Source organism: Corapipo altera, unplaced genomic scaffold, assembly GCF_003945725.1.
Source record: "Corapipo altera isolate COAL_440 unplaced genomic scaffold, ASM394572v1 22b, whole genome shotgun sequence".
Taxonomy (NCBI): domain Eukaryota; kingdom Metazoa; phylum Chordata; class Aves; order Passeriformes; family Pipridae; genus Corapipo; species Corapipo altera.
Window position 1 is genome coordinate 11,198,453 of NW_020884876.1, and position 18,289 is coordinate 11,216,741.

The window sequence follows — 18,289 nt, forward strand, 5'->3', positions numbered from 1 at the left end:
GATTAGGAATAACATTATTCATAATTTCATCTTGAAAGATCCTTGGAACAGTTTTTGAAGAAACATCTAGGAGGCAGATTTCTGTTTCAGTCTTAACTTGGTAATAAAATGCAGTTAAATATGAAGGAAACTGACATGAAATCTCTTTCACATTCTCTATGTTGCTCACACTCACACAAGCTCTGTGGATGACCAGTTAATAGCACCTGAAACTAAGCAGAGTTCTCGTAAGAAGGAGCTTTGACACTTCCATGATCTGGAGGAGTTGCTGTTTAACAGGAGGAACTGTTAGTGCCTTCATGACAATAATATTTACAAAGAATAATGGATTATTGAAGAGCTGGAGGAGAAACTTAAAGCCATTATTTGGCAGTGCTTATGCTTTGCTTTATCAGTTACAGTGATTTCATCTTAACCTCTGACATTTGAGTGTAGGCATTTTAGGAAGTTTAAAATCCTATCATTAAAATTAAGGTGTGTGTGAACCTGAGGTGAAAATGACCATAGTGGGAACTAGATCAAGGATTCATTCAGCTCAACATCTCATGTTTGTGCACAGAAGCAGGCTGCCTTCAAAGTAGTGTAAGAAATGGCTAAAACTTTTTCACAAAATGTTCCTCTACTGTCCAATAATTTGCAACTCAGGGATCTGATCCAGATGTGCAACTTCGTATCCATGAAACTTTGTGATTCAGATTCTCCCCTTTCTTTTGGGAGTTCTTCTCCATCTACAACACCATGCCGCAACAAGTTTCCACAACTTAACTACACATTGTGTAATATGCCCTAGTTTTCTTCTACTCTCTTTGCAGTCTTCTCCCTTTATTGAACAAGTTGTTTCTTATTCAACTGTTTTATGTCAGTCATGATTGTACCATCTTTGTTGTAACCTCTCCCAGTTTTCTCTTTCCAACCTTTTTTCTTTCTTTGGATTCTTTTTATATTTGAAACAAAGGTTATATGATTGTTTCAAGAAACAAGGTCATTTGGTTTCATCAGCAACCTATAGATTCTATTGTTACAAACATCAGTGTTGATGATGTTGGATGTCTCAAATATTTGGTGCTATCAAGAAACACAGCTTTGCACCCTAGAAGCAATTTCCCACCCTAGGTAAAATATTTGCCAGACCCTTTTTAAAATATGAAGATTCATGAATACTTGTGTAAGAAAATATTTTGAAAAGAAAGAATAGTAGGAGAGACTTACACAGGAGATGTCTTGTTTTAAATGAAATATGCCCTTCTTAAAAAGACTGACTAAAAGAATAACTCCTAGAAAGATGGAAGACACTTAGATGCTATGGTCTTGCAGCACTTCCATGCATATAGACCTTCTCAATGTGTTGATTTTGAAATGATCGATTAGATTTGAGAACTAAAAAAGCTGATTAATTAGATTTGAGAACTAAAAAAGCTGATTATTTTTCTTCAGTTATTCCAGAAAATGGAGCCCCAGAAAGTTGAATTAAAAAGGAAAAAAAAAGGGTCAGAAATTTGTTGGGTTGTAAATATTAATTCAGTTATTTAATTATATATATATATATATATATATATAACTTCATATATAAAAATTATTCTTATGTGAACTGCATGTGAACAGATTTATATGCAAATAGTGTAAAAAACCCCCAACATCAACAAAAGCCCACCACCACCAAAAAAACCCACCAAAACTGAGAAAAAGAACAACCAACCAACCAACATCTTTTTTCTTTTTTTTTTTTCTGACTCAGAAGACAGCATCAAGTCAATGTATTTATATAGCATAAAGTAAATGGATGAGCTACTTATCATTTATATGTAAATGTGAATTTTCAGTCATAGTAGTTTTTAGTTTTGTTTAAGTTTTAGTGACTTCCCTCAGAAGGACAAGAAATTAAAGTAGTAAAGAAAATTGGACATGTGTTCTAATTCCACTTTTGGTGAAATAATGAAGGTCCTTAAATGATGATATATTACTCTGTAGACTAAGGTACAAAAATGCTAATTTATTGCTAGACTGCAGCGTCCAATTTGCATTCCAAATCAGACTGCAGAGCTCCCCAAATTAGTAGGTACCCTCACAGTGTATTTAATCTATGCTTTTCCTGAGCAAATTCCTAACAGTATATGTGTTTGTGCATCCTTCCTCACGTACATATGCACGTGTAGTGCTTCACCATTTTAACAAGATCCAGTTATTTTAGTAGAGATTTGAAGAGTACAGCTAATTTGAGATATTAGGAATCAGAAAAGGAATTGATGCAAGTACTGTTTTAAACAGTAATTTGCCTCTAAATTCCTGTTTACTGTGACATTGACAGATAATGTGTAGGGTGCATATAATTTGCAGTGATTAATGTCGTATGTTAAATTGTGCTTGTATGTGTGTGTAGACACATACACACATACAAAATGGTATTGTTATAATCATGTTTTTTAGAATATTGTAAGGGTAACAGCGTATATTTGTTGCTAGTTCTAGATGATACAGATATATGAGAAGAAGGGAAATGAAGAGTCATATTATTCTTAAATGTGCTGATACAGGAGGAGGGGAGAGGCGGGGGTGGGGGGAGATTGAGAGAGAGAGAAAGAGAGAGAGAGAGAAAGACAAGTAATACAGCATAAAGAACCCACAGGCATTTGGGCTTTCCCACTTCAGTAGCAAATAGGGGGAATAATGGGTTGGTGGTCTGCTTCCCGTTAGAAGGACACCCCTCCATCTGTTTTCAGTACAGCCTGTTTTCAATTTAAAACACAGATTTCAATACAAACCTCAATTTCTTTACTCCATTTTATATGCAAAGTGAGGCTTATGAATCAGTGTCATTGCCATAAAGGCTCAGACCAAATTTCCCCCCAAAATTCACAGGCTGTTCATTTGAATACCTGCTTACAGTGGTACACAATGGGCATCTTTGAGAAGAAAAATTGATAATCTTCACGGAAGAGTAATTTGAATGAAATTACACTTGACAGCCTGTCTCCAAGCAAACAAGGAGAGTGAGGAAGCCTTAGCTAAGCTCTGAGGACTTGCCTAAGCCTCTGCTGTTGGAGCTTCCCAGGGAAAAAAAAATCCACACTTTTTCCTACATCTGACTGAAGCTTTTGATAATTCTCTGTAGCTGTTTCTAGCGAAGAAAGGTAGCCATGGAAGAGAATATGGAAGAGGGACAAACACAGAAAGGTATTGTGTTAAATTTGCTTTTTCTTTGCATGGAGATAATTATTTTGCCGTTCCTTATTTGCTTTAGCAGCATGCTGCAAGGTTAGGGAATATCTGTATGTGCCAGATGGGGAAAGATATATTTTTTTCATATCATTTACTTCATTTGTCTCTCTGCAATAGCACCTAGCTTTAATATAGGGACTATCATCTGATATCTAGTATTGAAAGAATCTAAGTAGCAAATTTTGCATGTATACTAATAACATTGCAGGCATTTAATGCAGCCTGCTTCCCAGACCAGTCTTTGTTAACCTTCATTTATTTCATGTTTTCACGCTTGTCTAGCTGGGTCAAGGGAGTCTAGTGTGAACTATGAGAGAGCTACTCACACAATATTTGGAGCCAGTTGCAGTTGGATATCTAACAATGTAACCGGTATTTACACCTTGAATGAGAATCTAGGCTGAACAAAGACATGGAGTATATTTTGTACATGTTTAGGCAGCATTGAAATTTCCCTCTGCCTTTTTTCCACTTTGGTTTTGCAATGTGTTGAAGCAGCCTTGCTATAGTTCTAATATTTTCATTGAACGGATTTGCATTTTGCAGAAATGAATTTTGCAGTTTGCAGCTGAAATTGCTTTAGCAAGATGTACACAGCATATTCAGAGCATTTCTGTTCCACAGCTTCTGGTCAAGTTGAAAATAACTGAATGTTAAGGGATGTGTTAGCACTTAAAGATGCAATTTAAAGTGATTGTGGTCTATTTTTTAAGGTATGGATCTTTGATACATACAGTGTTTTCAGTCTTTTCATTTAAGTGTTATTCTGTGCAAGCGACACGACAGTAGTGAAAGGAACCAATGTTTTTTTCATTTTACTTTACTGCAAGCACAAAGGGTAATCCTAGTGAATATTTGCCATATTAAATTTTTATACTTTTACATTTATTTTGAATTCACTTCCACTTTTGAGGAGGATATAGGAACTCACCAAATAATGTAATATAAATTGCCTGTGAAGGCATATTTTTCTGCAGTGATGCCATATTCTGTTTTTCTGCTCCTTGATCAATCTGCTTCCTACATGTAAATGTCGTGCTTTCTCATTATAAGTGACCCATTTAGGCAGAATGCAGCTTTGAATTGTTTATGGTCTTGACTTGATCTAGATGCACAGTAGATAGTGACAAGAACATTAAAGGAGGATATATGTGCCCCCTCTGTGTGTATACATATGTATGTTTATAGATAAATAGATTAGTATCTCTTTGGTGATTACAGCAGTTTCCTCAGTTGAATTTTATTATTTGTAAATGACAGAAAGAACAGGAAAGTACAAGACAGTTCAGTTTTTCTGTTTTCTTTTCCTGGTTTTTTTTTTTTTTTTTCTGAAGGTAAAATCAATACTTTTACAATGATTCAAATTATTTAGGGTGGTTTACACTTAGAAATTGAAGACATGCTCTTTTTTTTTTTTTAAGTCTGAAATGTGTTCTCCTTCCTAAAACAAGAAACAAGTGAATTGAACTATTTGACCAATGAATCAAAATACGTTATTGTTACCAAAAGATGTCGCTTGAAGAAACAGTGAGAAATTCAAGATTCTTAAATTCTTATTAGAAAGAGAAAAAAAAAGAGAAAAAAAGAATAATTTTTGTATATTAAAAGAACATGTTGTTACTGATAAATTGAGTCCTCATTGTTCATATGATAAGCATTTGAATGACCAATAGCCACTCAAAATGGTGTGATTAATAGTGTGATTACAACAGCTAACGCTACTTACCTCCCACCCCCCATTTGCAATGCCATGTGTTCAGCCTTTTTTTCCTTTAGCAGTATGCAGCTGTCATCACAGACAGTGGCAGGAGAATGTTAAGACCTCACAAATCACATGTATTTTTCCTTATTGGTGTGGAGAGGGATGCTGCTTAGTTTCTGTGACCATACCTGTGAACCTGTCATGTCAACATGTCGTGTTCCCTCTTTGGATTATGACAACTTTTAAAACGTAGTTAGAGTTGGAAGAAAATTTGCTATTCAGAAGGGAAATTAAAAAATATTTTCAGTTTTGAATTTTTGGGGTGCTTGAATGCAGATGTTGGGATGATAGGGAAGTATAAGGATGATTATGAAATCAGGGATCTATTTAAGTTTTGCACTTTGCACTTGAAAAATATTGACCAGTACTAGAATGACTCGATACTTCTCTTTAATAGTTCCTGGTTTTTCTGCTTTTATTTAGCATGATCTATCCACGATGCATTTAACGGATATCCACGGTATAGTTCCAGGTCATCTGGACTATTTTTTCTAATTGTAGTGTTTCAGCAACTGTAGTTGTAATTCATATATTCTGATTTTCATCCTCCTACCATCTTGAATAGAAATGTTTCTTTCTTTTTTTCCTCTGCTTTCTACAAAATAAATGGGAGTATAAATTGTCACTGCTTATCAACTCTTGCGCTTTTCATAGCAGATGCTTTGAACCTCCCACTGAACAGCATTACGTCTTGCTAGCAGCCATGATGGAAATGAATAATTTCATAGTGATGCATTTCATAAATACAATCAAGATAGCTCTAGCAGATTTGGAAGTCTTATTATTTTTGAGAATTTTATGCAATAAGATGTTGTTAAGCGCAAACATAATTCTTACCATAGTGGTTCCAAATAATTACCTTCTGTCACAGTCCCTCAACATTCTAATGTTTAAGAATTACGATTTCTTTATGTCTGTATCTTGGAAAATTGTCAGCAGGGAAATATATTCCTTTTTTCATTTTCTCTGAAAATAATTAATTACTAGACACTGTATAGTTCAAAGTAATGGACATCTCCCCCTCTACTCATTTTCTTTTTACTGGCCTCAGAAATTGTGTTTTCATACTGGCGTTAGTACCCTTAATATAGTAAATTGAGATAATGCTGTTGTCCAGCAGTTCTCATGGGTAAAGATGTAAACATTGAAAACAAGAATACTTTGTATTCATACATTTCCTTTTTAAAAGTGTTAGAAGACTTGTTGTGCCCCCCCAACCTCCTTTTTTTTTTTCCCCTTGATACCACATTTCCTTTGCTAGGAAGCCAGTACAGGCTGGGGAGAACGTTTCTAAGATATTTGCTACGCAGCTGTTTGTAGCTGTCTAAGAACTGAAAGAGTGTAGGAAATCTGGCTGAAACGTAAGGTATATGAACCCTAAAATATATTCTAATGAAGTACAAATTCAAAACATCTCAGAAATATCAACACGTTCCAAATATTCCATGACACTGGCATTATGCTACATGCCTAGACCGGTAACATACTAAGACTTTGATTGCAAATTTGCTGTCTGGAAAACTCATGATAACAAAAGCCTGCAATGGATTTGACTGGTTTATTTTTCAAAAAATATCAGCTCCACTTAGAAGCAGAAGTTTCACTGATGTCTTTAGGGATGCATGCTAATTTTGAAAACTTCATGCCTAAATTTGTATGTGGCAGTGGTAGGTCTCAATTGCCAGTGTTTGAAAGACAGTGATGTCAAACTGTTAGCTTTGCTATGTGGAAAAAGGTATAGGTCCAGTTCCTGCACTTCAGGTCTTCCCTCTCTGAAAACACTAAGATTGAAATGATGTTCCCAGCCCCAGTTATCCATCCATTCATCTCCACAGAGAACTTTTCAGAGGGCAGGCACTGTAATTTTTTGAATTATAAGGGACTTGGTACAGAGAAGTTAAGGATTACTCTCACCTCTTAATCTGTTTCAGAAAAAAAAAAACATTCTGCAGCATAGTAAGTCATACCACTTGCACTAAATTGAAAATAAATTTGCCTTTTTAATAATTCATACATAACTTCATTTTGTAGTTTGGATTCCTTTATAAAACAAACTCTTGGGAATGGATGGAGCATCTGTGTTTGTACAGCAGCAAACATGAGGAAGAAACTAATTTTACTTTAGCTCTCTTGGCTGTAGTATACCTAACAAACACAGACAAGGTTCCACTGATAGCAAAAAACTATGTAGTATTATCTGTGACAAGAAATGGTTGAATGCCAGAAAATAAATAATGACTTAGTATTTAGTCTGCATTAGTGATATAAGTGGATCTGCAGCCTGTTATCAGATCTTTTTCATTTGTGCCACAGCATGCCATTAAAGGAGAGCTTTAAGTAGAGTTTTGGAAGAAAATCATAAGGAGTTTAGGATGCTATCAGTACTATGTACACACAGCCCCTGCTTCTTCAGCCATTAGAGCTTGAATTACTTCCTCTTACTTTTTGGAAAATGGCAGACTCTGACTAGTAGGATTCTATAGACTAGATGAAAGTGATGTGTTTTTTTCATATTAAGAAATAAACCAACAGCCAAATAGTCAAAACACTACTGGCATCCTTTGTAAGTTAGTCTTCTAAATATTTTTATTTACTTCTAAGAGAGAAGAGTTGTCCAGTTTCTCTTTTGACTGTTGCCACAAAGTTGGTTAAAATAAAAATGAGAAAATATCAATATTTTGCACTTTGTTTGGTGACTATACTTGTAAATAAAGCAGAGAAATTATTTTTCATTCTTTAATGCATATGTCACACTAAGTGTAGGCCATTCTTGTATCTTCAGTTAGATCCTTTTTATATTATCTTCAGTAAGATCCTTTTATATTGTTAGTATTATGTCTAGTCTTATAGGACCTCTGAAGTGCAATCAGTTTCATGAGCAATTTGGAAAGGGTTTTTAAATTTGGCCTTTTAAGTAGGAAGTCGCAGACATTTGCTAGCTGATATTCTTCATACAAAACATGGATTTGTAATGCTTGATTCTTAAAGAAAACATTGTGGGCAGATGTCAATCTTTATTTACTTTGGGAATATATTTTCAACTGTGGGCTTAGTTCCTAAGCTTGTGGTCAGATTGGATTTTTGCAAGTTGCTGCAGAGTAGAATGATCTTAACTTTCGTCACATTTATTGTTGCCTGTTCATAAATGAGTGTGTTATAAGAGCATCAGATAAAATATTCACTCACTTAATTACAAAGTCCCTAACAGAGTAAATAATTTTCCTTATTAATCAATGTTAAATATGGAAGTAAATTTTAGCATCTGGTGAAAAGTATCTCGCTGTATTTCTGCTTAATACTCCTTGGTAGTTAATCAATATGGTTTATTAAAGAAAAATGCAATAACATTCAATATTAATTTGAACTTAATTGTTTTAATACTGTAAGAGTTATTCTCCTTTATGTAGTAACTACAGGCTACCTTACTTAATATTCTTACATTAGGAGCAGTGAGTTGGAGAGTTGGAATTTGAATATGTTATTATTCAATACATTAGGCTTTTATTCATAGATAATGATGTAAATAAATTTAGTCTTGCTTGCCTTTTTAATCTTTAACATTGAAGTGTCTCTGTTAATGCTAGAAAACTTTGTATTTCTTACAGGCTTAACATACTAGTCCTAGGCATGAAAATCCAGCATTAATAGGACCTAATTGAAATTTTATATACACTCTTACAGGGCAGAAAGTATTCCAACTGCCCTAAGGCAGATGGAATCCTCAATTCAATGTGTGAAAATTTAAGTCTTCATGGCAATTTTGAGACTTGGATGTCAATTTCATAAATAAGCTATGTCAAAAAGATTTTTTATAAGAGATGTAATTTCCCAGGAAAAAAGGTGTTGAATGTATTTTAAATTAATGATAATTTTTGAAAATATACTGTGTCAACATAGCAATATGAATTTATAAAAAACTTTTTCTACCCTTTGTGAAAGTAAAGGATCACCTTTGGGGGAAAAAGGCTACTCTGGTTTTCTTATTACTCTGAAAAAATAAGCATTTCTAGTAAGGACAATACAATACTGTATATTCAACAAAATTAAATTTGATTCAGCTTAGAGCTTAGGCTCTTTTGGGGAATGATTGAGGGACTGTTATACCTAATATCTGAAAACTATTAATTTTAGATTGTGACTATGAATTAATTTCTGATAAGTACTCCAAAAAATTTAACAGTGTGACTTTGTAATCTGTTTTGAGTTGCCTACCACTGCACTAAAATTCAAGATGGAAGAACGGGTGGAATGCTGCTGGCCTCACATAACGATGTTTGTTTTCTTGATACAATAGTTTTTAGCTATTAATTCTCCCTATATAGGCAGGTGATAATATGCTTTTTCCTCCTAGTAGTTTTATACAGTGGATTAAGTGGAAAATACAAAAAGAAACAAAATACACATTTTTGGTCCATTCTGCCTCAGATTGTAGACATTGTTAATGATTTTATAAAACCTATAAAGAATATAAGCATCTGATAGCCTTTGAAAATCAGAATGTAAAAAGGCAAAAGGGAATATTGATCTTATATCAAACATTTTTTCAGTTCATATTATGTTTGAACTGTTTGAATTATTCTTTTTAGAATAATTTTCAGCAAATTCAAACAACTAAAATGCATAGTTCCTGTTGATATCTTATCACATGGCTGATTTCTCAGACAGGACAGCAAGTCTCAAATTGATGTGTTGTTACAAATCTTTTGCTTGGGGAGTGGGGAGTTATAGAGGCTTCAGTTCCACTGCATAAGGAACAAGGAATAAGTCTTGTCATTTTCTCAGTTGCAGAGAGACCAAACTCAGAGCATCAAAACTCTGAAGGTCAGAAATATACATCAAATAGGAATTAACAAAACTGAATTTTTCTGTACATGTGCTCTAGGGCCTTATGAAGGAACAGCACTGACACAAAAAAAATGGCTCAAGTATTCTCTTAGCTTGTCCATAACAACCCTTAGGCCTCAATGCACTGTCTCAAGAAGGCTAAATTTTGTATTCTTTTTTTCCTCCTTTTTTTCATCTCCTTCGTACTAGTTATCACGTAGGAGTTTAGTACTATTCCCAAAATTTGTACTGCAGCCATCTGGGACAACATTTTTTCAAATAACAGATTCTAAAATACAACTGCTACTCAATGCAAGCTTTATTCTTCTCTTTACAGTTATAATACGCCTGATATTTGCACTTGGACAGTTTCTGAAGATTTTTTATTTGGTTCACATAGTGAAAGTTTTGGTTTTTTCGCACTAGTGATAACAATAAAACTGTACATCAAAGGAATATCACAATAAATTTTGTATCAATTTTAACAAAATTTTGTCTTTTTAATAGTAGCATGAGGGGAGCAGTTAATTTGCTGCAGTTCTAGTATAAAACTAGACTTCAACAAAAGATGCATTTGCTGCACTTTTCATATATGAGCTTTGAGGAGAGGTGCTACTGCCAGAATGTAAACAAACTAGGAGGAAAATATACTATTTTTCTTCCCTCACTTGTCAGTATCTTCCCATTTTTACCCCAAGAGTGTGTTTAATTTTTATTCTTCTTCCTGAAAAAAAAAGCTCTTTGTGATTGATTTCTATCCTGCTCTTCAATTTTTTGTGGAAGCACTTTCTTTTTAGCACCTGGAAGGCTTGGAAATTAAATTCTGCAACATTTTTCAATTTCTTCTGGGAACATGTAATATAAGATGACAAGTGCTGCATGTTTATTAATTAAGTCATAGCTGGTTACATCCTACTTCTCAGATTGCAGCACAATGACTTTATACAGGTAAAATTGGACATTAAGGAGGAATTTGAAGGAAGAGAGTATAGTAGCACAGTGATTGCAGGGATTTTCAGGGATTGCTCTGCATTGAGACACAATGGGAAAAAAGTAGAGATGATTGATGATTGTGCTGATAGATGTTCAAGAGAGGTAATGTGATGAAAAGAAGAAAGTAGTAAGCAATATAATTGGAAAGACTTTTGGAGGGCTTCTGAAGTTTGAAACTGATAGGGAAATAGGGGGATCATAGGATTGTTTACGTTGGAACAGACCTCTGAAATCATCGGGTCCAACCATAAGCCCAGCACTCCACCACTAAACCATGGTGGAAGACAATATTAGAGTTAAAAGAATATTTGACAAGTTTTATAAAAAGTTATTAGGGGCATAAATTTGGATTATCTTTTTAAAATAGTGAATATATAATTTTAGGAACATTTTTTCCCACCAAGTAAAACAGCAACCATGTTCATGGCTACCATGATAATATTGTAATATTACTATGGCAATATTGTTGGCAGTTTGTAGCTCTTTGAAGTTAGAGGTGAGGGAAAGAGGGGGAGCAAGTCTGGTTTTATCTTAAAGTGATGAGAGTTGGGAAAGATTCTTTTAGTTGGAAAAGGAAAGTATATCACTTCACATTCATGAAAAAGAGTTATCACAGTTGACCTGTTGGCCTGCTTTCACTGGTGAGGGAAGCTGGTACTGTATACCCTTACTTAGCAAGGTGATGTAGCCAGTGTGGGAAGCTCTACAGTGTAGTGACACCCTCTACTACCGGTGAATCAGCTTAGCTTTCTTTATGTAGTTCATCAAAACCTCCCACCCTCTGATTTCCCACCAAATCTTCTTTACTCTATTAAGATATATGCAATAGCAAGCACCTGGCATAACTTTGAATCAGTTTTAAAGCCTTTAGAAAACAACCATGGGAAGAGCTTGGCATATATCTTTGCAGCTCTCAAGTGAGTTCATATGTTTGGTCATATCTAAGAACTTAGGCTTGCTTATTTTTATACAGGAGTAGTTCCTGAGTTTCCGATGCCATGGTTTTTATTGGAATCGCAGGGTGAGATGACAAAACCTATCCACAGTACGTACTCATCCCTATGTTTGGATGGTACAAAGTTCAAATTCTTGTCTCTCCAGAAGAAAGCTGATACATACATGCTGTTATATTCTACTTCTATCTTCCACATTTTTTGCTCCCCATCTCTTTTACCCTTCTGTGACACATCTCAGTCCAAACAACCTTCGACCTTCAAAAGATCTTCCACTCTGTTTCAATGAAAGTTACTCTCAGTACCTTGAATGCTTGGGGAGTGTTTGTGGTTACCTAACTAACTGTGAAGTCATTCAGTTGAGGATTCCTTTCCTTGTCAGTGAATGCCAATAGACAAGGTAAAATTACCTTAACCTTTACAGAAAATTAATCCTTGCCTTTTGCCAGTTAAATACCATTATATTTCCTCACGTCATATAAACTATATGATTTATATTCAGCAACTCCTTGCTCTTTACTGGCCTGCTTGTTCTGTGACCTCTATGATGAGCAGTTATTTACAACTACGTTTTGTAGTTGGAAATAATTTATTTGCCATGTTCATGGTGTGACTTGGAGTTGGGATCTGGTCTGTGGGATGCTTACATTTGATATGCTCCCTTTTCAATGGAGGAGGAGGGGAACAACTGAGCTGAAGGTGCTGCTGTCACTTGGAGCAGACAAATTCTTCTGTGCCCTGCCTGAGTACAATGTTAAACAGGTCAGGCAGCTGTAGTAGAAGAAAGAGGTTGCAGTAGCTGCCACTGGATGCAATGAGCCCAAATTCAACCTCTTTGCCTGCTGGATTAGTGCATTATGGAAAACCTTAATCTGTAAATGGATTTTTATTTTTACTGATAATTATAATGGTACAATAAATAATATTCTCAATTCTGCATACGGTATGAACGAACTTATAAACTTTAGAAGTATAGCATTTTCCAGAAAGGTTATATACCAAGAAAGACTTGAACTCGGGTTTAGTAGGTTGATAAGTCATTGTAAATAGTAACAAAATATGCATAACCGAGTCTGAAATTGCCTTGAGAAAAGGACCATTGACTACTAACCACTGTGTTGGTCATGAAAGTATTCAATTATATTATTGAATGTTGTATTATTGATTTTTAAACTAAGTAGCTTTAGTGTGAAATGCTTCCCACTTAACACGGTTTGCCGGTGTTCATGACTTGTTGATAAACCACTTCTGTATAGAAAAGGAACTTACATTTCTAGCTGAATGACACAAATACAGTGATTTACTTTATCATGTAATAGTGTATATTAGATATATAAAATGCTTTCCTAATTGTTGTGGTGCTTCAATATAGCAGTACAATAATCTTCAGAGACTTTCTCAGCCTTCTGATTTCTTACTGAGAGGTTGACCACTACTTCTGACCAACACACACATTTGACGTTATAAAAAAACATTACCATGATTTCCCCCACCTTTCCTCTTAGTTGTAGGTTGCAGTTCCCTGTAAACATCTGCAGATTCTCTTAGCAGTTCTCATGCTAGTGAAGTATGGTATTGGCATGTTACTTAACGAGGTGGCTGAACTAGATTGAAATGAAACAGTATCCTGTTTTCCAAGTGTTCATAATCAACTGGAGATCTACTCCTCTGAGCCGTAAAACATCTCTACTATTTAGTCTTGACTATATTTGCTACATAATGCTTGTCTTTTGCTGGAAAATTCATAGTCTTAGTAGAACATGAAGAACCCCTTTCATTCACACTGCCCACTAATGTTGGGCAATGACTAGGATTTGCTTGTAAGTGCATATATTGCCCTTGATTACTTCCAAAATTATACATATTAGTAACTTAAAAATCTGAAAAATCAATGATCAAGGCTCTGATTCTGCAAAGTCTTAAATACAGGCACCTTTGATGTCCTGCACTGTGAGTAATCCAATTGATTTTATACCAATGTTAGCAAAAAGGAAGCACATCTAGTCTCTAAGATTAAGACCTAACAATGCCATGGAGTAATTTGCATGTAGCTGTCAGGGTTTTGGCAGGAAATCTGTGAAAGGATATGACGATGCAATTTAGTAGGACCTGAGAGGAGACTAGAAGGAAAGTTGAGTAGAGTTTGTTTATGAGCTGAGGGGTTTTTTTGTTTTGTGTGGTATTACAGTGATTAATATGCTTTGGGGTCTCCTGTGGCTGTCTTCAGGTTCCAAAATTGTTTTTTTTTCTTCTTAAATGCTTTATTTTTTAAGGGTTTTTGTTTGTGGTTTTCCTTTGAATTAGCAGAATTCGGATTTACTCCTGGGCAGGGTATACTGGACTTTGTAGTGGTATTGAACAATTTTGCTAGTGTGTCTTGTTCACATACTTAAGCGAAAATGATCATCAAATTTTCTGTGCAGATGGAATTTTTCCCAAGGCAGGCTACTAGTGACCTTCTTTTTACCTTTTTTTTCCTGCAACATCGTCACAGTCTGCTTTCTAAGATTATCTTTTATTAAATGTCTGCTGCTAGTGCAAGGGCTAACACTGGTGTTATCCTTTGTGCTGTCCTCTTGTAACAAACTATAGATGAGACTTTTGGTCTTTGAATGCAGGTCTGGAGCAGCATGTTGGTTATTTGCTTGTGTTTTTTGGGATAGATGGAGTAAATTTAATAAATCCTTCTGAACTGAGGATCTATTACAAGGCTTTCTGTTATTAGAAGGTTCTGGGCTCTGGCAATGTCTAGTGTTAGCAGTAGGCTTTTTTTTTCTGACATGTTTATCGTAAAACTGTGCTGTTTAAAATTTTAAAGGGAAAAAAGATACTATTTTTAGCTATATGTAGAGTTTGTGTATCTTCTAGTTTTATTATACTGTTTTAATTATACAGACAAAACTAATTTAAAAGGTGATCATCACTGTGACTATCCTAAGAGTTCAGCAAAACATGTATGCTACAACCACACCCATAACAAGTGGCACAAAGGCCACAACAGCATATGGAGACTACCATTTCTCAAAGATGTTATCTTTCAATCTCTCAAAATTACTCTAGATTTATGGACACTGTTCACTAGTGAAAACACTGGAATAATTATAACCCAGTGGTGAATAGGTCTTTTAGGTCAGCTGTGTTTATGTTAGTGGTTCAGACAAGACATTTTTCTCCCCCCTTCCCATCTGGTACAGTCATCAAATATTTAAGACACAGGGGAACCTGTTAAGGACATTTGAGCTTTTTTATTTGCTTTATGGATGTGTTTGCACATGGGGGACTTTTGCTATTAATATTTTTTTCATTTGATCTATTTCATGTCTATATCATCTGTATTGTCTGTGCTTCCAGCAGATATCCTTCCTTTATTACCTGTCATATCCCCTTCTAGAAGATGCATACACGTACTTTATTACATATTTATTGACAGTATTGACTTCTAAAGTCCAGTTCAAATACCTCTGAACTGGATCTAGAGATTTTAATATGCAGATTTCAAGACTTAAAAGTACCTGTAGCTAGCTGTGTGTTTGTTTTGTTATTATACACAACCAAAGAGCTAAAATACACTTTTCGCTCCTGATAGAAGTAGCTATGTCTGTGCCTGGGGATTTACCTTATAATACACAATTATTCCTGCTTGTCTGTCTTGATTTATTCCTCATACTGTTTTATTTTTGTTATTATCTTTTAGTGTAGACTCAACTGGATTTGATGTAGCTGCTGCAGTTGCTAAATCTTGTGATATCCTCTGGGATATCATTTTTCTCCTTTGGTTATTCTTGACTTCATCGTTCCTGATCTTTTTTTTGACTGTGTACAAACTCTGTACCTCAAGTTAGAAAGATGAACTGTCTCCTACTAAAGCTATGAAAGTACTGGCACTCCAGAATTGCTGATCTGTAATCATTCCTCTAATCTAATATCCTGACAAGGTCATAGATTTCAATGTTGCTACAGAATGTGTTTTTTTATTTCTAAAGGGATAATTTTACTAGGCTTTTTGTGATCCTTCAGGGACAATGAATTACACGATGGTCCAGATGTAACAAGCAATATAACGTAGCAGCCATTATACTAAATTATTGCAGTCATCCTTACTGTGCTTAATCTGTTAACGTTTTTTTTTTCCATAACAACCTCAGTGTGATAAACCGTATAATTTAAAAGCTTCTCTACAGAAGTGTGATTAAGAATAATTTGACTAGGGGTAGTAGTGGGTCATGATACAGAATTTTTTCAGGTAGGCATGGTCATAAATTCTATAATAAATTAAACTAGTAAGTAGTAAAATATAGAATGAATATAATGAAACAAATAGAATGAAAACATAGAATGAATATAATGAAACAAATTTTCTCTCTGTATGTGGGAAAACATGTTAGAAACTTCCACAGCAATCTGTTTGCTATTGTCAGAATATGAGAAACTTTCAATATTTTTCGTTTTAATGATGTTATGTAAAAGAGGGTAATTATTTGCATTGCATGATGCCATTGCTTTGACTGTTTGTTTTTATGCTTTGTGCATTATGAATCATTTTATGAAATTGTTTGTTTTACCTTTGTCAAGAAGAATTAAAAACCCACCTCTTTTCTGAGTGTCTTTATGACTGTTGGGGTAGAATAGCAGTTGTTCTGTCAGTGTCACAGTGTTTATTTTAATCTCTGAATTAATTTTCTTGGTTGCTAGGCAATTCTACTTCATAGTTTTAATGGAAATGACTCATTCAGTGTGCTCTCATTTCATAATATGCAATCGTTTGCTTTAAAACTGAAACTAGGTTTCTCTATGACATAATGGCTGACAAATACTCGTGTCAGTATATGATTTTCTTATGATAGCTAATAAAATATCCACATTTCTGTTATTCATTCCTGTATTTCTTGTACACTCCAACAAAGCTATTGTAAATCTGAAGTATTCAGTAGGGGTAGAATTGGTCTTTTATGTATATGTAGAGGATATATGCTCTAATGTCTGACATTTTAGAATTTTTTTTTAAAGCAGCTTATGGAGCTGGTTCTGTAGTATGTATTTATACTGATATCAGTTCAGTCTTTTTACATCCTCAATAGCAGTGGTGTAATAAGTGCTCTGTATCTCAATTACTCAGCCTAGAGATATATTCAGCTGATCCTACTTATTAACAGTTCAGGGAAGTTGAAAAATAGGTATGAATATTCAAAGTAATAATAAGCATATTTTAAGGAAAACCTCTCAACAGTTGGTAGTTCTGGAGGTTTTTTGTACTGTAAAAATGTAATGCCCAAGGACAGTTTCTTTGAACTTTAAAATATTGTTTTCTGCTATTTTGATACTGTTCTTATTTCAGGACAAATATGTAGGAAAAAGAACTTTAAAGAAACTTCACAGTTTCCTCAATATCAGGGTAGTGCAGAAGTGTATGCTTTTTTTATTTTGCTGCTATCAGTTATACTTTCATTTATTCTGAGCTATCAGCTAGTGAAATACTGTCTTTTGGCTTGTTATCTCTGTTCCACTCTTATGTTTCTGTGTTGGTGAACTGCACAGCTTGGAAATGAATGAAATCCCCCCTGCTTCTCTGTAGAAGGAAAGGATCATGTAGGCCAGAATGCCAATGTCTGTGTGCTTCTGACATTGGTTCAGGTTTATCAGCTCAGCTTCTTTTGCCAGAGCATCATTCTGCCTGCTTAGTTGCTCTTTATTTTCCTTCTCCCTAGTTTATCATAAACTTATCTTCCTTTTTGGTACAGTTAGTGCACTGAGGACCACAGCTGATTTAGTTTATCTATGTAGTTTGTGGCCATCAAAACACAAAATGCCGAGTCCAGTTCACAAACAAATAATACGTTATCAAGATAGAGAAAACTGGGAGTGCTGTATATTTTAAAGATTTTATATTTAGTGCACAGTCTTTCAGTATCTATTGATACAAAAATCCTCTGGCAAAATCTTCCAATTGCTAACTTACAACTTAAATACTGGTAATGGTGGTGTAAGGTAAGCAACAATATTGTGAAATTTTTGAGCTTTGTAATTGGATTTGAGAGAAAATAAACTCAAAAAAATCACACAATTAAAAGTGTTTTCAAGATTTTTTCAAAAGGATATAGAAGGAAAAAAATTAGATCATTCAACTGTATTCCTTACAGCACAAAATGCTTTTGTTCATTTTTTTGTTATATTTGAGCTAATAAGGTGGGTAGTTAGCCAGAACATTTGCAACTGTAATGGTAATGGACACTGAAAGCAAGAAGTTGGATCATTTGTATTCAATGCAACTTGGGAAACTGTCTCACTTTCTGTAAATGAGAGATGGAATATGCAGCCAAAATTAATAAGAATATGTTTGTGAGTTCTCCCGGCTCATCTTAATCTATTTTAACACTTAAAGAAAGCAGTACTGAGGTGATAGTTTTCTGTTTGTGAAACTGAGTTATGAAATTCCTGCAACAGAAACATAAAAATGTTAATGTGGTTGAAAGCAAACCTCTAGGGAAAATGGAATAAATTTCTTAATGAACAAAAGCCATACCCCAGGCTTCTTGAGGCAGAA

At 34.6% G+C, this 18,289-nt stretch overlaps 1 protein-coding gene across 1 annotated transcript in view; it reads left to right on the plus strand.

Moving 5' to 3' along the window:
- Window positions 1-2,564: 2,564 nt before the first annotated feature.
- The window catches only part of GPM6A (glycoprotein M6A), a 116,870-nt gene continuing 101,145 nt past the window's right edge, over window positions 2,565-18,289 (plus strand). Inside the window, exon 1 of the mRNA XM_027635936.1 lies at window positions 2,565-3,171. Coding sequence (XP_027491737.1) covers window positions 3,135-3,171 — 37 coding nt within the window. The 5' untranslated portion in view covers window positions 2,565-3,134. The remainder of the gene's footprint in view (window positions 3,172-18,289) is intronic.